Genomic DNA, 24,122 nt, shown 5'->3' with positions numbered 1-24,122 from the left:
GGCATAGCAGGCCCGGATGGGGGAAATTAATTGAATTCCTTAGCAAACAATTCAGAGCATGGAAATGAGAAGTTGGTCAGATCCTAAAGATGCACCTTCCCCCACTACATAATATCCCTCCTGGGCTCCACTTGATCCTCGATTCCCTCTCTCCTTCCTCCCCACACAGTGCACAGAGGGATGGGGCTGTTTTGGTTGGAAGGACAGGTGTCTGCTAAGGAAGGCAGGAGCCTCCCTTGCAATGGAAAATGTCAAATCCCTCTCCCTCCAAATGATCCTAATTTTGAAATGAAGGGGTTTCTCAGGCAAAGATAGGAGAAGAACAATAACAGTTCTTTACTAGGACGTAGCACAAAGCGGACAGACAACCCCGAGGGCGGCATTAACAACAAACAGAGCCCAAACCCAGCCCCAGGCGCTCTCGGCCGCAGGCACTTTCCCCTTGGCTGCAGTTCCCGCACCGCCGGCAGGGGCGCTGGTGGCTGCCCTTGGAGCTGGGGGTGTCACGGGGGCAATGCCCTCCCTGCAGGCAGCACCGGGGCCAGGAGGGATTGCAGAGACTTTTCCTTTGGACACCCAGCCCGGCCTTGGCAGTGGCGAGGAACAGGCACGGAGGTGACCCTGAGAGTGAGGGCAGGGCACAGGCTGCAGCTGAGCAAGGACAGCCTGTGCCAGGCTGAGAGGTGAAGCTGGCACTGCCCAGCGTGGAGAAGGTCCTTTCTGCAGCCCCTGTCACAGGGGAGCTTGGGCCTTGCTGCACAGATACGGCCGCTCATTGGAGCAGATCTGACTCACAAATTTATTGTCAGCCAGGTACACACACTCGGAATCGCCGAGGACATGAACCCTGCAAGGAGGAGCAGAGGCAGCGCTGGTTCCCAGGGGACACCTTGTGGCCCTGTCCCCCCAGGCCCTGCCCGGCTCCCCGGCACTCACCAGGAGCTGAAGTTGCTGCCGTCCCCCCAGTGCAGGCGCTGGCCCCGTCTGCGCAGCCCGAGCCAGTAATCGACGTTCCCGCGGAGGCGGAAGAGCAAACCCTGCCCAGGAGAGAGGAGTGGGAGCTGCCCCGGCCCCTCGGAGGGACATGTGCCCAGGGCTTCCCCCGCACGCCGGGGCTCCTTCCCTGCAGGGCCCCGGCACAGGGCTGCACCCCCAGCCCTACCAGCACCCAGCCCGGCCCACGAGCACCCCCAGGCTCCCCTCACACACCCCACAGGGCCCACAGCCCCTCACTCACCAGGTCCTCATCCTTGACAACGGCCAGGGAGGCCCCGAGCTCGGAGCACAGTTCCTGACCCTGCTCCCAGGTGCTGGAATCCCTGGAGAAGTAGTAGCAGACCTCATTGTAGCCAACCCAGCCAGAGGGACAGCACTGTGGAGTCGCAGGTGTGACTGGAAGCTGTGGGGCTGCAGGGGCAAGAGGAGAAGCTCTGAGGATTCCCCTGTGCAGGGAGCAGGGAGCCTGCTCTGCCCCGAGGGGCTGGGCCCAGCCTGCTGCCCCTCCCTTACCTGACTGCACAGCCAAGGCCACCGCCAAAGCCAGCACCAGCAACACGAGCACAACCAGCACCAACACGGGCACGGCACGGCACCTGAACCGCTTGCCTGGAGCAGGAAAGAGCTGCTGGCTGCCACAACCAGAGGCGGCCCTGCAATGTGCTCAGCCAATGGCCAGGGAGCACAGGAGGGAGCCCTCAGCCAGTGTGCAACACACTCAGCTGGCAGCCAGAGTGCCAAGAGTCCGGACACAGGGGCAGGGACACAGGGGTGGGGACAGCCAGGGACACAGGGGTGGGGACAGGCTGCAGCAGGAGAACTGCACAGGCTTGGGGGCAGCTGGGGCTGTTGGTTCCAGCCACTGATGGGCAGGAGCTCAGCACGAGGACTCTGCCTGACACTGGGAAAGAGCCCCACACCTTATCTGTCCTTGAAAGGTAGACACTGTCCCCTCCCTAGAGGCCACACGGTTGCCCCTGCACTCACCTGGGAATCTTCTGAGGATCCTTCTGTGTCCATTGCCGGCTGTTGATGTTCCCTGGGGACCCAGGGGCTCCCTCACACTTCCATCACTGGTGCAGAATTCATTTTCCACACCTCCACTCACTGCACACTCACAAGTGGCATCCCCCTGCTCATGACAAGTGGCTTCTTGCACCCCAGGCAAGTGTGGAACCCCAGCTGCTGGTCCCTCCTGGAGATGCAGGAGCTCCTGCACAACTCCATGATCGGAGCACAATTCACTCTCCTCCAGCTCACAGCCGGCATCTCTCTGCTGGGAACAAACAGCCCCTTGCTCCCGAGACATCAGGAGTGCTGAAAAAGCCTTTTGGAGATCGGCCTCGGGAACAGCTTCACACCCACGCTGGTGGCACACTGAAAGGGACATGAGGAGAGGTCACTGCCCGGGGCCGCAGGGCCGGGAAGTGTGCCGGGCACGGAGCAGCCCCTGTGTCCCAGCGAGAGCAGCCGGGATGAGCCATCGCTGCTGCGGCACCGCCTCGTCCCCAGCGAGCCGGGCAAGGAGGAGAGCGCGGGCAGCCGCTCCCTCCGCCATCTCAGCGCCGGGAGGACACGGGGGAACCCGGCACAAGGAACTCACCTGAACCGCCCCCTGCCCCTCACCGCGGCCCCTCGACCCGCAGCGAGCCCCGAGCCGGGGCACACCGGGCGCGGGTCCCCCTGTGCCGGAGCAATCTCCGAGCTCCGCCGCCGCTCCGTTCCCGCCCTGAGCCCCCCGCGCCGCTGCGGGGCTGGCGCCGCTCTGGGCGCGGGGCGTCCTTGGGCCACTCTGTCCAAGCAGCGAGCGGGAAAGCAACGAGGGGCTCGGAGACCCCCGGGCTCTGCTTTCCTTCCCCGATGCTCTGTCTCGTTTTCTCATTTTTCTTACAGCAGACGTGGATTTTTCGGGACCCTAGCCGCCAGGGCGCTGTCTGCCGGCGGGACATTTGAAGTTCAGGCAGATCAAATGAATCCAAATTATCGGCGATTTTTACACCTGTCATTCGTCTTCTCTTTTCCTGGACGGATTTGACAGTTCTTCTTTTCACCACACACAGCTGCAAAACAAAATGCCCGCCTGCCCCATGGCCATCCCCGCCGCCTTCCACCGCTCCAGCCTTGTCCCTCTTTCTCTCCCCTTTCCTTTGTACCACTTGCTCCCTCCTCCTCTCCCTGCCAGCTCGCAGCAAAGACATTTCACCCACGGGCACCACCTGCCTCCTCTCCCTCGGCCCCGTTTTGCCCACTTGCAACTCCTGGAGCCGCCTGCCCGCGGAGCCGGAGCCGCCGTGGGGCCGGGAAATGCTGCAGTGAATTCTGGCAGGGATTCTTGGGCTGGGCTGGGCATTGCCAGGTGCCCGGTGCCAGCAGAACCGCTCTGTCCCTCTGCTCCTGTCCCTGGGCAGGGAACAGAACACATCAGGAAAGTCTCGAAGGTCTTAGTAATGCCAGGCAGAGATCAGTCACCTGTCACCGGAAAAAGAGACACGACAGCAGGGAATTATTTGAATTTACCATTAAACAAATCGAGCAAGATAATGAGAGGTAAACAGCAGGTGTTCCATCCTAGGAACCAGGACTTTGTCCTCGGCCTCTGGCAGCTGCCCCAGGGGGATAAAGGATCCCCCGGGCCCCCCAGCAGCGGCTCTGCCCCCACAATGGGGACGTGTCCAGAGCCCCCGCTCTGTCCCGGCCTTGCAGGGGCCAGCGTGGAGCGGGCGCTGAGCTGCTCCATGGAGCTTCCAGCCCCTCTGGGATCCGTCGGGGCGCGACCCAGGCAGTGCTGGGCGTCTGTGGGCGCTCGGTGCCTGTGGGCGTTTGCAATCCCGACGGAGAAATGGAGCCCAAACCGGCAGCGCCAGCACAGCTTCAGCGCTCTTCTGCCATTTCTTAAGGAATTAAATCAAGGGTAAACTCTCTCTTTGTGCCATTTCAAAGCCTTGAATGAAGGGGAAAACCGAGGTTTCCTCTCGATTTAGATCCCTAAGTGATGCACATGGAAGGTTTCCCTTAAATTTACGCCCAAATAAAAAGTGAGTCGAGGGAGATTTTTCCTCCATTTAGCCTTGTAAAATGAAGGGAAATGCAGTTTCCCTTTTGAATTTCCCTCAAGAAAGACCATTCTGGGGACTTCTGGACATCTTTTCCGTATGTGGAGCTCCCTTCAAAAGGAGGATCCCCCTCGATGGAACTCTTCTAATGGCACATGAAGAGGTTCCTCTCAAGGGAAGTCCTTTCAAACCAGGGACAGCGGTGTTTGTCCTCACTTTGAACCTTCATATGATGAAGATGCGGCTTTTTCCCTCAATTCAAACCCATTGTAGAGCATGATAAAGATATTCTCTTTTCATTTAAACACGAAAGTAATGGAAAGCAGTTATTGCCCGCTAACGGAGACACCCAAAATTATGAAAACAGTGTGTTTTCCTTCAATTGAGACCCTTCACATCATGGGTGAATTGGGATCCTCCACAGCTGAAACACGATTATGGAAAAATTCTTCTCCCCTCAATTTCAGTTTCTTTGCTTCTTATAACCCCCTTTTTGGGAGGAAAGAACACTGGGAGGGACTGGGGGCACTTCCCCCTCCTCACTGGTCACACCCGGGGCTGCTGCACCTTGCAGAGTGGGGAGGAGTTCCCTCCCAGCTCCCTCCCAGTATCCCTCTTACTGCCAAGCACCGGCAGGGATGCTGAGAGCTCTGGGAAGGAACTGGGAGCACTATTCCTTCCCAGGGCTCCTAAAATCCCTCCCCGTGCTCCTTCTTGTTCTCTCCCGCTGCTCCCACTGTCCCTCCCAGCTCCCTCACGGGATTCTCTGTGCTCCCAGTTCCCTCCCCCTGTTGCCAGGAGCTCCTCCAGTGCTGCCCCCACCACAGGTGGGTTGTGGAAGAGATAAGGAACTTGCTCCACCTGGTTGTAACAGCTGGCCCATTAACAAAAGGCACACCCCCCTCCCCCCTGGAGTTATGAAGAATGAGTAATACAAGAGAGAAAAAACTCCATCTCCCCATCTGGTTTCAACTGATGGCAAATAGAAGACACATTTTTGTTTACATATTGCAACCCAAGACATTATCCACCCCTTATTCTATTACCATCTGTATCATACCCAATTCAATAAACTCTATTTTATATATACATACTCAATGAAACCTTACACACAATTCTCACTCAAGATTAGTTTTCCCTGTGGTACACAGCTGGTTTCTCCATCTTTCTGTGTTTTCCACCAAGTGTGACCAGGTCCTTGAGCAAAAACAATCCCACGGATGTGTTCACCTTTACCTGAGGTGGGATTAATCCAAACAGCCTTTCCTAAAATACCTTTCATGTGAACCACAGGGACTTTATTTCCATCCACCGTGTGCAAGGGTTCAGACTGGGCAGGACAAGCTCGATTGATGGGGCCTCCAGTGTTGACCATTCAGGAGGCTTTGCTAAGTTCATTTCCCAGTTCTTGAAGGTCCCTCCACCAAGTGCCTTCAGGGTGGTCTTAAGCAGTCCATTGCACTGTTCAGCTTACCCGGCTGTTGGTGCATGACAAGGGATGTGATCTCTCCACTCAATGCCATGTTCTCTAGCCCAGGTGTTTATAAGGCCATTCTTGAAATGGGTCCCATTGTCTGACTCGATTCTCTCAAGGGTGCCATGTCTCCACAGGACTTGCTTTTCCAGGCCCAGGATGGTGTTCCTGGCAGCAGCGTGAGGCACAGGGTAGGTTTCCAGCCATCCAGTGGTGGCTTCCACCATGGTCAGCACATAGCGCTTGCCTTGGCGGGTTTGGGGAAGGGTGATGTAGTCTATTTGCCAGGCTTCCCCATACCTGTATTTGGACCACCGCCCGCCATACCATAGGGGCTTCACTCGCTTGGCCTGCTTGATTGCAGCACATGTCTCACAGTCATGGATAACCTGAGAAATGCTGTCCATGGGTAGATCCACCCCTCGGTCTCGTGCCCACTTATAGGTGGCATCTCTGCCCTGATGACCTGAGGTGTCATGGGCCCATTGAGCTAGGAAAAACTCTCCCTTGTGTTGCCAATCAAGGTCTATCTTTGACACTTGTACCTTCACGGCTTGAGCTACTTGCTCGTTTCGGTGCTCCTCATTAACCCGACTCTTGGGGATGTGGGCATCTACATGGCAGACTTTCACCGAGCAGCGATGTCTTTCCACTCATCAGCAGCCCAGACTGGTTTTCCCCCATGCTGCCATTTGGCCTTTTTCCACCTTTCCAGCCATGCCCACAGAGCATTGGCCACCATCCATGAATCAGTGTAGAGGTAGAGCTTTGGCCACTTCTCTCTCTCAGCAATGTCCAGGGCCAATTGAAGAGCCTTGAGTTCTGCAAGTTGACTTGATCCCTCTTCTCCTTCAGTGGCTTGTGCAACCTGTCGTGTGGGGCTCCATACGGCTGCTTTCCACTTCTGGCTCATCCCTACGATGCGACAGGAACCGTCAGTGAGAAGAGTGTAGCACGTTTCTTCTGCTGGCAGCTGATTATACGGTGGAGCTTCTTCGGCACGTGTCACTTGCTCTTGTTCCTCTTCGTCCGTGAGACCAAAGTTTTCACCTTCTGGCCAGTTGGTAATCATCTCCAAAATCCCAGGGCGATTTGGGTTTCCGATCCGGGTGCGCTGAGTGATGAGGGCAGTCCATTTGTTCCATGTGGCACCGGTGGCATGGTGGGTAGAGGGAACCTTTCCTTTGAACATCCACCCCAGCACTGGTAGTCGGGGTGCCAGGAGGGGTTGTACTTCCATGCCAACCACCTCTGAGGTGGCTTGAACACCTTCATAGGCAGCCAAGATTTCCATCTCTGTGGGAGTGTAGTTGGCTTCAGACCCTCTGCAGCTCCGACTCCAGAATCCCAGTGGTCGGCCTCGAGTCTCACCAGGCACCTTCTGCCAAAGGCTCCAGGACAGGCCATGGTTCCCGGCTGCAGAGTAGAGCACGTTCTTCACCTCTGGTCCTGTCCTGACTGGGCCAAGGGCCACTGCATGAGTGATCTCCTGCTTGATCTGGGCAAAGGCTTGCTGCTGCTCAGGGCCCCAGTGGAAATCGTTCTTCTTGCGGGTAACCAGGTAGAGAGGGCTCACAATCTGGCTCTCCTCAGGAATGTGCATTCTCTAAAAGCCTATGGCGCCTAGGAAAGCTGTGTTTCCTTCTTGCTGGTCAGTGGAGACGTGGCAGTGATCTTATTGATGACCTCAGTGGGAATCTGACACTGCCTATCTTGTCATTTTACCCCCAGGAAATGGATCTCTTGGGCAGGTCCTTTGATGGAAAAACCAGCTTCCAGGAGAATCTGGATGATCTTCTCTCCTTTCTCAAACACTTTCCTTGCTGTGTTTCCCCACACAATGCTGTCATCAATGTACTGTAGATGTTCTGGAGCCTCACCCTTTTCCAGTGCAGCCTGGATCAGTCCATGGCAGATGGTGGGACTGTGCTTCCACCTCTGGGGCAGTCGGTTCCAGGTGTACTGCACGCCCCTCCATGTGAAAGCAAACTGAGGCCTGCATTCTGCAGCCAGAGGAATGGAGAAAAATGCCTTGGCAATGTCAATTGTGGAGTACCACTTCACTGCCTTGGACTCCAGCTCATACTGGAGTTCCAGCATGTCCAGCACAGCAGCGCTCAGCAGTGGAGTCACTTCATTCAAGGCACGATAGTCCACATCAATCTCCATTCTCCATCAGACTCGTGCACAGGTCAGCCGGGGCTGTTGAAGGGTGAGTGGGTTTTGCTGACCACCCCTTGGCTCTCCAGCTCTCGGATCATCTTGTGGGTGGGGATCACAGCATCTCGATTCATCCCATACTGACAGCGGTGCACTGTGGAGGTGGCAACAGGTACTCGTTGCTCTTCTACCTTCAGGAGTCCTGCTGCAGATGGGTTCTCTGATAGTCCAGGCAAGGTCTTCAATTCCTTAATGCCCTCTGCCTCCATGGCAGCTCTTCCAAAAGCCCACCTGAGTCCCTTAGTGTCTTTGTAATAGCCATTCCTGAGAAAGTCAATGCCCAGAATACACGGAGCCTTTGGGCCAGTCGCAATCAGATGTTTCTGCCATTCCTTCCCACTCAGGCTCACCTCAGCATCCAACAGAGTCAATTCTTGTGATCCCCCTGTCACCCCAGCAATGGAAATAGGTTCTGTCCCCACATGTCCCGATGGCATTAGGGTACACTGCACACCAGTATTGACCAAAGCTTCATCTTTCTGTGGCTCTGATGTGCCAGGCCATCGGATCCACACAGTCCAAAAGACTCGGGTTTCCTGTGCCTCTTCCTGGCGAGAGGCAGAGCCCCTTTAGCACTGGTTATCATTTTCTTCCTGTGCATACATACTAGAGGTTCCTTCAAGGGGATCCAACAGATAATCCTCACTTCTGTAATGCCTGGCAGCTTGGTCATGGGAGGATGAAGCTACCTTCATTCTAGTGGAACTCCCTCAGTTAGTGTTTCCCTCCTTGAGTTGATGCACCCGTGCTGCCAGGATGGAATTGGATTTCCCATCCCACCTTCCCATGTTTTCCCCATGGTCATGCAGGAAGGACCACAGGTCAGCTTTTGTATTGTACCTTCTCTCTTGATCTGGGGGACGTTGGGCTCTGATTTTGGAGCCTGTGACTCACACCAGTGCCATATGGGAACTGTTCCTCCTCATCTCCTCCCTCACCTCCCTTATCTCCTCTTTCAGTTCCTTAACCACAGCAGAGACCTGAGCCTGCATCGGACCATTGACCATACTCTTGTAATTTCTGAGCCTGTTGGTGACAGAACCCACTGTCTCTCGCTTGGTATCAGGATTAATTGTTGCAATGAATGTGGTGTATTGAGATGGCCCTTTAGTTGCCAGATTCCACAACATTTGCCCCGTGCACCTGATATTTTGGGGTCAGTATCATGCTGTCCACCCCTCCCAAAGAGTACCTCCAATACCATCACATCCCTCAGCTGTTGGATCCCTTCCTCAAGGGTCTTCCAGCGCATTCTATGGTGGTGCTCCTGCATTCTGTCTCTGGGGACAAACCTCTCCCTTACACTCATCAAAAGCCACTCCCAAAGGGAAAGGGGCCCTGGCTCCCTTACAAATACCTGATTCACACCTGAGTCTTGGGCCAAGGGTCCCAAATTCCTTTTCTCACTACCATCCAGTTGCACACCTGTACCCATAAGGTCCCAGACCCAAAGTAACCAGGCTGTGTAAGCCTCACATCCCCATCGTACCATATATTTTTGCAGATTACAAAGACTTTCAAAACATCAGGGGCTCGGTGATTGTTATTAATGCCAATACGATATTCCAATTAATATAATAATTTGGTTTATTAATAAAGATCAAATCACAGAATTTCGAAAACCCACCAACAGTGGAGATACTTGACAGAGTTTTCCCGGGAAAATGCCAAGGGTGAACCGTGAGATACAGGGTCTGGCAGCCTGCTATCCCCCAACGGTTCACAAATTTGCCCGGTTCCGGGCTTGGTTTTTATACACTTTATTCTGCCCTGGGTAATATTTCCCCATATCTCCCATTGTTTCCCGACTAGCTATACAAATTCAGGAGTTTCCCTGAGCAGGCTGAAAAGAGTTCTTTTCTCAGTTAATGTTAATGTCCAATTTGTATAGATCCTTATGGTTGATGAATGATCGAGATATGGGTGATGACCGGAGAGGGAGCAGTCATGAACCGCTGATGTTTCTGCCACCTTATCTCGATGGGTCTCCTGCCAGTGCTGGAGGAGGCTGTCCCTTTCCCGTAAGCCTATTGTCTCTTTTCTGAATGGAGACGCCTGCTTTTTCAGGGGTGTTAGTTTCACCATCTGCTGCAAGGTCTCCTAAAACATAGACTTTTACCCAATACAATTTTATACAATTTTATAGTTTTCCAATTTACCATAAGAATATGAATAAATCATTTCACGTTTTTCACAGTGATGATCTCAACCTTTGGCTCCTCTGTGGGTTGTGAGTGCCCTCCTTTCTTATCCTTATTACCTGGGTTTGCTGATTTCATCTTATACTTCTTGATTTCCACAGGGGCCACTGCTGCTGGCTGTGCCTGCCCCTGTGGTTCAGCTGGAACCTGGATGGTTGTAATGTCTGTGGGTTCCACTGCTGCACCATCAGACTCTTCCTTTTTGGGGCAAGGGGAGGCTTTCCCACCAGCTGTGGAAGTCTATTCCTTCAGCACCTGGCCCATCTCGTGTATCTCTCACCAGAACCCCCACCCAGTCCAGGTGGTTCATTTCTGGGGCAGGCTGTGGGGCAGGGGCAGCTCTGGGGCAGCATCCCTGTCCTGTGGGGTATCAGGGTGCTTATCCAGATCAATCTCCCCTTATCTCTGAATGCTAAACAGAACAGACATACCAGCAACACCAGCCACTGTATGATATCATTAGTGGAAGAGTATCTCCGTGATGGTAGAGTAGGCGACAAAGTATCTCTATAAGCAATTCTGCAGGGGTAACACGTGGTTTATTGTGAAGGCCTTGCTTGTAGCTGCTAGGCACAGCTAAAGCAGGCCAGGAGAGCAGGAACAGCGAACCCCGAGCAGAGCCCCGAATACCGTACATTAAATATCTTTCCAAGTTGAATAGTATGAGTTGGACCAACCAATCTAATACAAGATGACAACATATACAGCCAATAGAAATGTCCCACCACCCAAGGCAAGCAGAAGGGGATTGTTTAATCAAACGATCTGGCCCTCAGCTTAGCAGGTCGTTGTTCACAAGCTGATGGCCCTGCACCCCACACCCTAAATCTCAAAGCATGCTTTCATTTCTATCTCGCTTGTTGAACTCAGACTCCCAGAATCTAAACCACTATATTTGTAAGGTCTTTCTACTTCCTCTTTCCCAACAATTAGCATTCAGGGAAGATTTGAAACCTTCAAAAACTGGTGAGGGAGACCCAAAGAGCTGTGTGAAGGGTTGGGAAAAAACTTCCCCTGGTGCCATCTCCTCACAATAGGTACCATTGTTAAAGTAACTCCAAAAACATAGTTAATGTGTGACAGCTCTGAATCCATGTGCCAGTCTTCCAGACTAAGGCAAAAATCCATGAATTCCTCACCTTGTTAACCCATAAAGCAAACGGGATAACAGCCACAGTAGCCTTAGTTATAGGGCCATGTTTACATAAGGGCCCGCAAACGGGAGAAACACATCCAGAACCAAGTGCCATTGGAACCGGGGTAAGTTAGTCCACATGGCATTACCTAACGAGGTTTCTATATCCAGTACACAAGAAACGAGGTCACTCAAGAACTGTTATTCCTTTTTCTCTCAATGCCCTCAAGCCCCACACTTGGACACCAAAATCTGTCTTGGTTTGGAAAAGACAGGTGTCTGCTAGGGAGGGCAGGAGCCTCCCTCAGAATGGAGAACTGGAGCCCTCTCCTTCCAGATTATGATAATTTTGAAAATTAAGGGGGCTCTCAGGCAAAGATATGGGGATAGGAATAACAGTTCTTTCCTGGTATGTAGAACAAGGCAAACAGACAACAACAACCGCAGCATTAACAACAACCAGAACCAGGAACGCACTAAGAGCGTCCCTGAGCGCAGGCCCGTTCCCCTGCTGCAGTTCCGGGCACGGCCGGCAGGGGCGCCGGTGGCTCCCGGTGGGCGCGGCAGGGGCGATGATTCCCCGTGGCCGCGGGGGGCGCTGTGGGGCGGGCTCGGGGAGCGCACGGGGACGGCGGCTGGGCCCAGAGCGCAGGAGATGGAAGGAATGGACCGGGAACTGCGGAGCTGGGGCTGAAGGGATGGAAGGGATGGATGGGGAACTGCGGAGCTGGGGCTGAAGGGATGGAAGGGATGGATGGGGAACCGCGGAGCTGGGGCTGAAGGGATGGAAGGCATGGATGATCGGGAACTGTGGAGCTGGTGCTGAAGATGCGGGAGGTCTGGGCAGGCAGGGGGTGTGAGCTACAGAGTAGCGAAAAATCTCAGAGCAGTGCCCAAGAAGCAGCAGGGGGCGAGACAACCGCGACCCTGCCCCCAGCATTGTGACAGGCCCCTCTTTAGTGAGGCAGGGGTTAACAAGATCCTGGTTCAGTGGCTGCTCCCAGGAGCAGGAGCTCACCCAAACCAGAAGAAACAGAACCGAGCTGGGCTTCTGCAGCAGCAGTGAGTTCCTTTCCACAAGCCACAGCTACAGTGCTCTCATTCAAAGGCTCCAGCCCAGAGGGTGAGAGAGTTTCTCCTCCCCATGGTCAAAGCACCCGGCCATCAGCACTTCTAAGCAACACAGTGGGGAAATTACCAAAATTGTTTGGTAACAAGCAAAGAAAGCTGAAAGAAAAACAACTTAAACCCCCAACACCCCCACAGAAAGACAGTCAGATCTTTTGCAAGAGACAGACAGACAGACCGTTCTTCACAGTCAGGTGCCTGATGCCAGAAGTGGGATTCCTTCCCAGCACGTGTCAGCTGTTCTTCTTCCTCTTCCAAGCACAGTCCACAAGTCTCACCTTCAGGCCTGTTGGGGATGATTTCCAAGAGCCCAGGGCAATTTGGATTTCCCATTCCACCTTGTGTAACGAGGACAATCCCCTCACTGCAGGTAGCATCAGTGGCAGGATGCATTGCAGAGACTTTTCCTTTGAACACCTGTAACGGGTCTGGCTTCTTTTTCTCTGATAAGGTCAGGATTAATACACAGGAGTCCTGGTTTATGTTTGGACTTGGATGTTTATTATTTCTTATCTATTTACAGACACACGAGCCTAACTAGCTTTTCAGAGAAGCTCAGTAGCTCTAACTAGCAAGTTAGAGAAATGAGGAGAAATCGAGTGCTTCTAAACCTTTCTAAGGTTATTTAAATGCTAATTACCCAATAATGAAGAGAGACCTATATATTTTATATTTCTGACCCAATAATGACCACTCAAGGCTGGAAATATGGATCTCCTTTCACTCAGGTACAGAAAACCACCCAAAACCATGAAGAACAAGAAAGAAGAAGGTGGAGATAAAGGACCCAGACAAGGCTCAAAATTCCCCATAATGCTTCAAATATACTATTAAATATAAAAGCCCAAAATTCTGAGTTTTCAAAATTCAAAAAAACACCCAGCCCGGCCTTGGCAGTGGCGAGGAACAGGCACAGAGGTGACCCTGAGAGGGAGGGCAAGGCACAGGCTGCAGCTGAGCAAGGACAGCCTGTGCCGGGCTGAGAGGTGAAGCTGGGACTGCCCAGCGTGGAGAAGGTCCTTTCTGCAGCCCCTGTCACAGGGGAGCTTGGGCCTTGCTGCACAGATACGGCCGCTCATTAGAGCAGCTCTGACTCACAAATTTATTGTCAGTCAGGTACAGACACTCGGAATCACCGAGGACATGAACCCTGCAAGGAGGAGCAGAGGCAGCGCTGGTTCCCAGGGGACACCTTGTGGCCCTGTCCCCCCAGGCCCTGCCCAGCTCCCCGGCACTCACCAGGAGCTGAAGTTGCTGCCGTCCCCCCAGTGCAGGCGCTGGCCCCGTCTGCGCAGCCCGAGCCAGTAATCGACGTTCCCGCGGAGGCGGAAGAGCAAACCCTGCCCAGGAGAGAGGAGTGGGAGCTGCCCCGGCCCCTCGGGGGGACACATGCCCAGGGCTCCCCCAGCACGCCGGGGCTCCTTCCCTGCAGGGCCCTGGCACAGGGCTGCACCCCCAGCCCGGCCAAGGAGCACCCCCAGGCTCCCCTCACACACCCCACAGCACCCACAGCCCCTCACTCACCAGGTCCTCATCCTTGACAATGGCCAGGGAGGCCCCGAGCTCGGAGCACCGTTCCTGACCCTGCTTCCAGGTGCTGGAATCCTTGGAGAAGTAGTAGCAGAGCCCATTGGAGCCAACCCAGACAGGGTGAGGGCCCAGAACCAAGAGCGGAGTCGCAGGTGTGACTGGAAGCTGTGGGGCTGCAGGGGCAAGAGGAGAAGCTCTGAGGATTCCCCTGTGCAGGGAGCAGGGAGCCCGCTCTGCCCCGAGGGGCTGGGCCCAGCCTGCTGCCCCTCCCTTACCTGACTGCACAGCCAAGGCCACCGCCAAAGCCAGCACCAGCAACACGAGCACAACCAGCACCAACACGGGCACGGCACGGCACCTGAACCGCTTGCCTGGAGCAGGAAAGAGCTGCTGGCTGCCACAACCAGAGCCGGCCCTGCAATGTGCTCAGCCAATGGCCAGGGAGCACAGGAGGGAGCCCTCAGCCAGTGTGCAACACACTCAGCTGGCAGCCAGGGAGCCAAGAGCCTGGACACAGGGGCAGGGACACAGGGGTGGGGACAGCCAGGGACACAGGGGTGGGGACAGGCTGCAGCAGGAGAACTGCACAGGCTTCGAGGCAGCTGGGGCTCATGGTTGCAGCTACTGATGGGCAGGAGGAGAGCACGAGGGCTCTTGCAGACACCAGCAAACAGCGACACACCCGGTAGCCCTGTCCTTGGGAGGTGACACTGTCCCCTCCTTGGAGGCCACAGGGCTGGCCCTACACTAACCCAGAAATCTTCTGAGGATCCTTCTGTGTGCATTACCAGTTGCTGCTGTGCCCTGAGCACCCAGGGGCTCCCTCACACTCCCATCACTGGTGCACAATCCATTCTCCACAGCTTCAGTCCCTGCACACTCACAAGTGGCATCCCCCTGCTCATGACAAGTGGCTTCTTGCACTCCAGGCAAGTGTGGAACCCCAGCTGCTGGTCCCTCCTGGAGATGCAGGAGCTCCTTCACAACTCCATGATGGGAGCACAATTCACTCTCCTCCAGCTCACAGCCGGCATCTCTCTGCTGGCAACAAACAGCCCCTTGCTCCCGAGACATCAGGAGTGCTGAAAAAGCTTTTCGGAGGTCGGCCTCGGGAACAGCTTCACAGCCGCGCTGGTGGCACCCTGAAAGGGACATGAGGAGAGGTCACTGCTGGTGCCGCAGGGCCAGGAAGTGTCCCTGGCACGGAGCAGCCCCTGTGTCCCAGCGAGAGCAGCCGGGATGAGCCATCGCTGCTGCGGCACCGCCTCGTCCCCAGCGAGCCGGGCAAGGAGGAGAGCGCGGGCAGCCGCTCCCTCCGCCATCTCAGCGCCGGGGGGACACGGGGGAACCCGTCACTGGGAACTGACCAGGACCGACCCCTGCCCCTCACCGCGGCCCCTCCGCCCGCAGAGACCTCAAGCCGGGGCACACCCGAGCGCGCGTCTTGCCCTCACCGCTCCGCTCCATCTCCGACTCACCGGTTTCTCCGACGCTGCGCTTTTAAAGGCCGCTCGGAAGGCACAACGTCATTTGACCTCCTTGTCCAATCAGCGAGCGGGGAAGCAGCGAGGGGCGGGGCTTGGCCCGCGGCCCGGGCGGTGAGGCCACCCGGTGGGGAAACCGCTGCCGTCCCGGCACCGATCGCGGTGCCCCGGGAGCAGAAGAACCGACCAAGGGCACACATCCCTCGGGATGCCCTGGGAGCTGAGTATGCGACGGAGCCTCCCCCAGCGGCACCGAAAAGGGGTGCCCCCGCCGCAGCCCTCCAGACCCACTGAGCCTTTCCAGTTCGGGCAGATAAAAAGAATCCCAATTGTCGACGATACCGACCACCTGCTATTTCTTCCTCTCTTTCCCTAGAGGAAAGCAAAATGCCCGACTGCCCCATGGACATCCCCGCCGCCTTCCAAAGCTCCAGCCTTGTCCCTTTTTCTCTCCCCTTTCCTTGGCACCACTTGCTCCCTCCTCCTCTCCCTGCCAGCTCGCAGCAAAGACATTTCACCCACGGGCACCACCTGCCTCCTCTCCCTCGGCCCCGTTTTGCCCACTTGCAACTCCTGGAGCCGCCTGCCCGCCGAGCCGGACCCGCCGTGGGGCCGGGAAATGCTGCAGTGAATTCTGGCAGGGATTCTTGGGCTGGGCTGGGAATGGCCAGGTGCCCGGTGCCAGCAGAACCGCTCTGTCCCTCTGCTCCTGTCCCTGGGCAGGGAATAGAACACATCAGGAAAGGCTCGAGGGTCTCCATAAAGGCAGTGAGAGATCTCTCAGCTGTCACGGGCATAACAGGCTGGGATGGGGAAAATGAATTTTAATTGAATTTATTGTCAAACAAAGCAGAGCAAGTGAATGAGAAGTACACCAGATCCTAAAGATGCACCTTCACCACACTATTCTCTCCTTCCTGGGCTTCATTTTAGCCCAAATTTCCTCCCTCCTTGCTCCCCACAAAGCAACACAGAAGGATGGGAATTACAGTCATGTCACATCCCTGCTTGTCCCTCAGGGAAACAAATCCTTGTCCTGCTCCAGCCTGGGATACCTCCCACAGGAGGACAGTCACATCCTTCATGTCAGACAGACAGAACATTCTTCATGGTCAGGTACCCAATGCCAAAAGTGGGATTCGTCCTCGGCACGTGTCAGTTGTTCTTCTTCGTCTTCCAAGAATAGTCCACAAGTCTCACCTTCCGACCCATTCCTGATGATTTCCAAGAGCCCAGGGCAGTTTGAATTTCCCCTTTGAGCTTGTTGTGTAATGAGGGCAATCCCCTCACTGCAGGCACCATCGGGGGCGGGGGGGCTCTGTCTCTTTCTCAGCTCCCGGGGCACCCGGATCGGTGCCGTGCAGGGGGGGCTCCGTCGCTGCCCCACCGCCCCGGGCGCCGCGATCGGTGCCTCAGAGCTGCTCCATCGGTGCCTGAGCCCCCGGGGCATCCCGATCGGTGCGGCGGGGGGGGTCTCGGTCAGTGCCTCAGCTCTCGGAGCACTCCAATCGGTGCCGCAGGGTGAGGCTCCGTCGGTTCCGCTGCTCCCGGGGCACCGCGATCGGTGCCGGCCCTGGAGCGGTTTCCAGTTGAGTCAAACCGGTCCCGGGGGCTTCGGGCCAAGCCCCGCCCCTCGCTGCTTTCCCGCGCGCTGATTGGACAGAACGGCCAAAATCCGCCCCTCCCCCACATCGGCCTTAAAACCGGAGCACCGGGAGCCCAGCCCCACTCGGGTCCGGAGCTGGGACACGGCTGTCGCTGCCGGTTGTGCCCCAGCTCGGAGCTTCTGGCGGGCGGACGGACGGACGGGACCGCGATGAGCTGTGAGGGGTCTGGTGAGTTCCTTGTGCCGGGTTCCACCGTGTCCCTCCGGGGCTGAGATCGCGGAGGGAGCGGCTGCCCGCGCTCTCCTCCGTGCCCGGATCCGTCACTTCATCCACTCCCGGGCACCCCGATCGGTGCCGTTCAGGGGAGCTCCGTCTGTGCCTCAGCTCCCGGGCACCTCAGACGGTGCCTGGCCTTTTCCCGATTCTCAAGCATTTCAATGCCCGGAGGGAGGAGCAAAGGGGCGGAGCGGTTTGCACAGCCCACGCCAAAAATCCCTTGCATAATTAACTCTTGAGACGCCCAGAAGCAGCTTTCCCGGGATTGCGGTTTTTCATCAGCTTCTCCGGCTTGGGGCCTTTTTTCTTAGCGCGGCTTTTCGCGACAGGAGCGATCTCCTCTCCCTCTCGTAGGGAATGCGGGGGACAATCGTGAGCATGGTGCCTGCTGCGGGGCCGAGGCTTCTTGGCGCTGCCTTCTCTGCCAGGACCCACTTCGTGTTCCCACGCACGGACCCAAAGCGGCTGTGCCGCGCTCGCTGTCCCCGGGCTCCAACCCGCCGGGACAGGGAATCGTGCGGGGGACAATCGTGAGCACCCCGGGGCTGCTGCTTCTTGCCCTCGGCAGGCGGACTCCGAGCCGCAGCTGTCCTGTGCCCGCCTCCGGCAGCTCGCAGGCGCTGTCCCCGCCTGTCCCGGCACGGAGCTGGGCTGCAGCGGCTGCAGAGCCCCAGGGGCCGCGGCTGCGGGCACCAGAGAGCTCCCGGAGGCCGCGCTTGTCTCCGCAGGTGCTGCCGCAGCGTCCGCGGAGCGGGGCCAGGGCGGCGCTGAGCTGGCAGCGCCTTCGTGAGCCTCGGTGTCCCGCAGGGCCGGCACCAGCAGTGACCTCTCCTCATGTCCCTTTCAGTGTGCCACCAGCGCGGGAGTGAAGCTGTTCCCGAGGCCGATCTCCGAAAGGCTTTTTCAGCACTCCTGAGGTGTCGGGAGCGGGTGTTTTTTCCCAGCAGAGAGATGCCGGCTGTGAGCTGGAGGAGAGTGAATTGTGCTCCCATCATGGAGCTGTGAAGGAGCTCCTGCATATCCAGGAGGGACCAGCAGCTGGGGTTCCGCAGTTGCTTGGGATGCAAGAATCCTCTCGTCATGAGCAGGGGGATGCCACTTGTGAGTGTGCAGAGAGTGAAGCTGTGGAGAATGAATTGTGCACCAGTGATGAGAGTGTGAGGGAGCCCCTGGGTTCCCTGGCAACATCAGCACCCGGCAGTGTACACAGAAGGATCCTCAGAGGATTCCCGGGTGAGTGCAGGGCCAACCATGTGGCCTGTAGGGAGGGGACAGTGTCACCTCCCAAGGACAGATCTGGCAAGTGTGTGGCTCTTTCCTGATATCTGGAAGAGTCCACGTTCTGCGCCTGCCCATCAGCTGGGATCAACATCCCCAGCTGCCTCCAAGCCTGTGCAGTTCTCCTGCTGCAGCCTGTCCCCACCCCTGTGTCCCTGGCTGTCCCCACCCCTGTGTCCCTGGCTGTCCCCACCCCTGTGCCCCTGCCCCTGTGTCCCGGCTCTTGGCTCCCTGGCTGCCAGCTGAGTGTGTTGCACACTGGCTCAGGGCTCCCTCCTGTGCTCCCTGGCCATTGGCTGAGCACATTGCAGGGCCGGCTCTGGTTGTGGCAGCCAGCAGCTCTTTCCTGCTCCAGGCAAGCGGTTCAGGTGCCGTGCCGTGCCCGTGTTGGTGCTGGTTGTGCTCGTGTTGCTGGTGCTGGCTTTGGCGGTGGCCTTGGCTGTGCAGTCAGGTAAGGGAGGGGCAGCAGGCTGGACCCAGCCCCTCGGGGCAGAGCGGGCTCCCTGCTCCCTGCACAGGGGAATCCTCAGAGCTTCTCCTCTTCCCCCTGCAGCCTCACAGCTTCCAGTCACACCTGTGACTCCGCAGTGCTGTCCCTCTGGCTGGGTTGGGTACAATGGGGTCTGCTACTACTTCTCCAGGGATTCCAGCACCTGGGAGCAGGGTCAGGAACGGTGCTCCGAGCTCGGGGCCTCCCTGGCCATTGTCAAGGATGAGGACCTGGTGAGTGAGGGGCTGTGGGTGCTGTGGGGTGTGTGAGGGGAGCCTGGGGGTGCTCCTGGGCTGGGCTGGGTGCTGGTAGGGCTGGGGGTGCAGCCCTGTGCCGGGGCCCTGCAGGGAAGGAGCCCCAGCGTGCAGGGGGAGCCCTGGGCACGTGTCCCCCCGAGGGGCCGGGGCAGCTCCCACTCCTCTCTCCTGGGCAGGGTTTGCTCTTCCGCCTCCGCGGGAACGTCGATTACTGGCTGGGGCTGCGCAGACGGGGCCAGCGCCTGCACTGGGGGGACGGCAGCAACTTCAGCTCCTGGTGAGTGCCAGGGAGCCGGGCAGTATCACGGTTCCTGCCCCTAAAACCCAGGGCTAGCTCGGTGGCGAGGATCATGATATGGTCCACGGTGATGAGGCAGCGACTGAGACCTGGCAAAGGATTACGCAGGGTCCAAGGCGTCGGCGATTCCAGAACAACTTTATTAACTGAAGCGAGCCACACACCAAAGATGCAGAACAAAGGCGTGCAAGCCCTTTGTCATGGGTTAACAGTGGCCAGATGTTAATGCACCCATGCGTGTATGTTTTTCCTAATGAGCTATTGTGAGATGTTGTCAAGAACAGAGCAGAGCAGGCCTAAAACTTGAAAACAGAGAACAAAACTTTATTACATTACATAGGAACAGAAATAAAAAAGGAAAACTCTAAACTCACACACACAAAACAGAAATGAAACCTTCCCAGAACATTTCTTCTCCTGCCCCAATTTCCACCCCCTACACGTTACCCTCCATAGACCAAACCCTTGGGTTTTAAATCAAACAATCACCACTCAAAAAAACCTAATCTTTCTCAGGGTTATTGAATCCCTGAGATTCTCCTTGGGGTCGGTGTTCCCCAAGGTACTAAGGTTCCCCCAAGGTTGCTGTTCCCTGAGGGTTTCCTCTGGGTTGCTCTTCCCAGAGGTAATAAGGTTTTTTGTCTTCTCTTTGCCCTAAGTGTTTCACACCAGAGGTAGAGACGACAAGCTGAGTCCGCCGGTGCACATTTCCAATGTTGTTTATTATTCATTATCTCTCTGTTCTTTCTCAGCTCTGCCAGGCCTCCCTGGCAGGGTACCTTATCTCAGTTCTTTCTCAGCTCTGCAGGGCGTCCCCAGCAGAGCAGGACATGCGGCAGGACTGTGGCAGATCAGAGAGCCCCGCACCTTATGTACAGTACCCCTGACCCAACCACCGTCCACAACGTACATTTTATTTACAAAATTGTACCAATACCTACTACCTATATTAACATGTCTGTTCTACTCTAAGCCAATCTGTAAAACTTAACTCAGCACAAGATGGGGGATGAGAGCAAGAACAAGGAGCACAGGGGCCACTCCCCAATTCCTCCATCTTGCCTCTTCAGCCCCATATGCTAAGAATCCTAATTTCTATATTTATATTCTATAATAAACCATCCACTACTTATTTTAAATTCTTAGGATTTGTGATTCTTCCTGCATGTGAGTGTTCACTCCCATGGACAGGAATCAGAGGCAGTGTCCTCCTGGGATCTGTGTGGGTCTAACTGACCCCCCTGTACAGATCCCAGACCCCCCTGTCTGGTCTCCAAACCCTCCAGGGTGGCCAGAGGGATGTTCTAGACTCCAACAAATCTTCAGTTCAGCAAGGGAGAGAGGAGTCTCTCTCGCACCACAGACTGCTCCTCTGAAAACACGGGTCCACTCCTTATGTGTTTCCATGTCACCCGTGGCACCGCCCGGAGAAAGCTGCCATGGTGACACTCGCTTTTCCATGTCCAGTGCTGTCACCACTGTCCATGGGCCAAAGCTGCATATAGGGCTCTTTTAAGGATGCTTGCATGCCGAGCTCTCCCCATCTTTCCCCTGGGGCCGAGGGTTCCAGGAGCAGGTCTCCCCTGAGGGCAGAGGGCGCCACCACACCCTCCCCCTCTCTTCTCTGTTCGCTCCACTCTTAAAGTGCCAGTCACTGTAGCAAAAGCAGGGGCAGCTGCATCCACCCAAATGCAGTTTATGTTCAAAAGAGACTTGAGTTCAGTCTGTGGCTAACATTATGCAAGAAAAGTCCAGCTCAGAAGCCACTCTTCTTCAATTCCCTGCCCATCGGGTTCTTTCCAATCTTTCCAATCTTTCCAATCTTTCCAATCTTTATCATCTCGGTCCCAGGCTGTTTTTCTTTCTCTTCTGAAACCACTAGCCATGAAAATCAATGTCTGGGAAAAAAGTTTCTTTCTGCCTCAGAAAGAGTTAACAGTTTCTGGCTTCCGGCAGGGGGCTGCAGGCTGAGGCACTCCCAGGCTCGGCAACTCCCACACAGCTGGGCACCTTCTCCCGGAGGCAGTGGGGGGGACACGGAAGGCACCTCCACAGTTTTCCACCCCTCCATCCTGGATGGGGCCAGCTCAGCTCCAGTCCTGTGCACTCTCTTTCCCCCCCGGGGCTCCAGCTTACTTCAGCCCGGCCGTGTGGTTCTCCTCAGCCCGGCCACGTGGCTCCCCTTTCCCACTCAGCCTAGAGCTGAGCGGGGGAGAGGAGATGTTTCCCTGCTGAAACCAGAACCCAAAAGAGACAGACCTTCTGAGAGTCGTTGCTTTTAACTCCTTGTGTCCTTGGAGGCGTTTCTAGCCCCTCAGTGGCCACTAAAAAATGCCAGCATTCAAACCTGACCACTGATTGGTTTGACCACAGCCTCTTGAAAAAAACTCACTTCCCCTCAAACCAGGAAATCCTTTTAAAGAGGGGTGGTACAAGCATATAACAACCAATCACAAACTTTTAGGGGAGGAGTACAATAGCACATCACACGGGGAAAACCAATCAGAGAAACACAGGGGCATGGCATTAACACACTTTCCGATGGGGAACAGAGTATGAGGGACCTTTCTGGACTTAGGGAGTGGGTTTGACATAATGGACAAGGGATGGGCGTGGGGTAAATTAACAACTTGGTATGATGGACATTCGGGTTTACTCATTAACAGGGTTTTGTGGATTAAACCATTTGAAGGAACCACCACAGGGCAGGGCCTGGGGAGACAGGGCCACAAGGTGTTCCCCTGGGAACCAGCCATGTCTCTGCTCCTCCTTGCAGGGTTCATGTCCTCGGCGATTCCGAGTGTGTGTACCTGGCTGAGAATGTATTTGTGAGTCAGAGCTGCTCCAATGAGCGGCCGTATCTGTGCAGCAAGGCCCAAGCTCCCCTGTGACAGGGGCTGCAGAAAGGACCTTCTCCACGCTGGGCAGTCCCAGCTTCACCTCTCAGCCCGGCACAGGCTGTCCCTGCTCAGCTGCAGCCTGTGCCTTGCCCTCACTCTCAGGCTCACCTCTGTGCCCGTTCCTCGCCACTGCTAAGGCCGGGCTGAGTGTCCAAAGGAAAAGTCTCCGCAATCCCTCCTGGCCCCGGTGCTGCCTGCAGGGAGGGCATTGCCCCCATGACACCCCCAGCTCCAGTGGGAAATCCAAACTGCCCAGGGCTCTTGGAAATCATCCCAGACTTGCCTCAATGTGAGACTTTTGGTCTGTCTTTTGGAGAGGAAGAACAGCTGACACGTGCTGAGAAGGAATCCCTCTTTTGGCATCAGGCACCTGACTGTGCAGAATGCTCTGTCATTTGCTGGCTCTGTCTCTCTCAGTTTTGGATGAGGACTGTTGGAGCTGCTGCCTGGGCAAGGGAATTCTCTGCCACTGCCATAACCCAGCCCAGAGCTGCTGCTTCTGCCATGGGACGAGCCTCTGCCTGTGAGAGCAGCCAGTGCACTGGGACCTTGTTATCACCCACCTCACTAAAAGAGGGACCTGTCACCATGTAAAAAATGATCCTGTAATATTGGCTTTCACATTTGTGTATTAGTTTTTACATGTAATTATTGATTTTAAGTATGTAAAATGTATGTATTTGTTAACGGTTTAACATTAATATTTAATGTAATTCAAGTATATAACTTTTATACCGTTTTTAAGCTCTTTTAGCTGTTAACTAATATAACCTAAATTCTCCTTTGAAATATGCACCCTATACCCAAGAGAAAGAGTAGTGTGGTGAATTGATTATGTCGGGATGTACAATGCACAGCTTATAGAAATAATAGTGTGATAAATGTGTTGTACTATAGGCCTTAACAAAATACAAAATGTTAAAAGACTTTTATGTAACCGAGGAAACTCTATAAAGAAATGCACTTGTTTCTCACATCTGCTGACTGACCTCTCTTTGTGATAAGATAAAAAAAAACAAACCTGACACAAAAGAGAGCACTGGAGGAGAATTAAAGACAAACTTGTTAACTGCTCCTTCGACTCATTTTCAGGGAAGTGTGAAACAACAGGATGAAGGCAAAAGAAAGAGTAAAATACATTGACCTTGTCTGCAGGATGTCATGCAGATAGGTCAGAGTAGAAAACCAAAACGAAAGTTTCTACAGCATCAAAAGCTACCAAGAAGGCACCGACGGACACACCGTGTGGCACTGATCGGGGTGCCCCAGGAGCTGAGGAGAAGACAGAGCCCCCCTGCCCCCGATGGTGCCTGCAGTGAGGGGATTGCCCTCATTACACAGCAAGCTCAAAGGGGAAATTCAAACGGCCCTGGGCTCTCGGAAATCATCACGAATGGGCCTGAGGGTGAGACTTGTGGACTGTCCTTAAAAGAGGAAACACAGCTGACACATGCTGAGGAGGAATCGCACTTTTGGCATTGGGCACCTGATTGTGAAGAATGGTTTCACTGTCCAACACAGAGAATGTGAGTGTCCTCCTGTGGGAGGAATCTCAGGCTGGAGCAGGACAAGGATTCGTCTCCCTGAAGGAGAAGCCGGGACGTGATGTAACTGTAACCCCCATCCCTCTGTGTTGATGTGTGGGGAGAAGGGATGATGGAAAATGGGGATAAAGTGGAAACCAGGAAGGAGAGAACAGTGTGGGCAAGGTGCATTTTTAGGATCTGGTGAAATTCTCATTCTCTTATTCTGATTTGTTTGACAATAAAGTCCATTAAAATTCATTTATCCCATC

General features: G+C 55.3%; 3 protein-coding genes across 14 annotated transcripts in view; 1 reads left to right on the top strand and 2 right to left on the bottom strand.

Moving 5' to 3' along the window:
* LOC134554975 (early activation antigen CD69-like) overlaps positions 1 to 3,655 on the bottom strand; it is a 20,584-nt gene extending 16,929 nt beyond the window's left edge. The window contains exons 1-6 of one of the 3 annotated variants that reach the window (XM_063406196.1): positions 2,888 to 3,650; positions 1,984 to 2,373; positions 1,510 to 1,605; positions 1,238 to 1,407; positions 937 to 1,037; positions 316 to 847 (exon numbers count right to left, since the gene is read on the bottom strand). In XM_063406196.1, the coding sequence (XP_063262266.1) occupies positions 733 to 847; positions 937 to 1,037; positions 1,238 to 1,407; positions 1,510 to 1,605; positions 1,984 to 2,373; positions 2,888 to 3,194 (1,179 nt within the window). In that variant the 5' untranslated portion in view covers positions 3,195 to 3,650 and the 3' untranslated portion in view covers positions 316 to 732. Of the gene's footprint in view, positions 1 to 315; positions 848 to 936; positions 1,038 to 1,237; positions 1,408 to 1,509; positions 1,606 to 1,983; positions 2,374 to 2,599 lie in introns of those variants that run through there. The other 2 variants (XM_063406197.1, XM_063406195.1) reach the window with 2 other exon arrangements.
* LOC134554980 (early activation antigen CD69-like) overlaps positions 1 to 24,122 on the top strand; it is a 26,580-nt gene extending 2,458 nt beyond the window's left edge. The window contains exons 1-6 of one of the 9 annotated variants that reach the window (XM_063406216.1): positions 16,106 to 17,056; positions 17,952 to 18,337; positions 18,738 to 18,833; positions 18,936 to 19,105; positions 19,306 to 19,406; positions 20,228 to 22,197. In XM_063406216.1, the coding sequence (XP_063262286.1) occupies positions 18,166 to 18,337; positions 18,738 to 18,833; positions 18,936 to 19,105; positions 19,306 to 19,406; positions 20,228 to 20,399 (711 nt within the window). In that variant the 5' untranslated portion in view covers positions 16,106 to 17,056; positions 17,952 to 18,165 and the 3' untranslated portion in view covers positions 20,400 to 22,197. The other 8 variants (XR_010081355.1, XR_010081354.1, XM_063406213.1 and 5 more) reach the window with 8 other exon arrangements.
* On the bottom strand, positions 13,224 to 15,534 carry LOC134554987 (early activation antigen CD69-like). 2 transcript variants are annotated; one of them, XM_063406227.1, is made up of 6 exons: positions 15,105 to 15,530; positions 14,526 to 14,879; positions 14,013 to 14,108; positions 13,732 to 13,910; positions 13,447 to 13,547; positions 13,224 to 13,357 (listed from the first exon to the last, which is right to left on the bottom strand). In XM_063406227.1, exons 2-6 carry the CDS (start codon positions 14,809 to 14,811, stop codon positions 13,243 to 13,245), a joined length of 777 nt encoding a protein of 258 aa, XP_063262297.1. In that variant the 5' UTR covers positions 14,812 to 14,879; positions 15,105 to 15,530; the 3' UTR covers positions 13,224 to 13,242. The 2 variants fall into 2 exon arrangements, with proteins under 2 accessions (XP_063262297.1, XP_063262296.1); XM_063406226.1 differs by having other exon boundaries at positions 14,526 to 15,534.

Source organism: Prinia subflava, chromosome 9 (genome assembly GCF_021018805.1).
Source record: "Prinia subflava isolate CZ2003 ecotype Zambia chromosome 9, Cam_Psub_1.2, whole genome shotgun sequence".
NCBI lineage: Eukaryota > Metazoa > Chordata > Aves > Passeriformes > Cisticolidae > Prinia > Prinia subflava.
The sequence above is the reverse complement of the archived record's forward strand: the minus strand, read 5'-3'. Positions and strand labels throughout refer to the sequence as shown.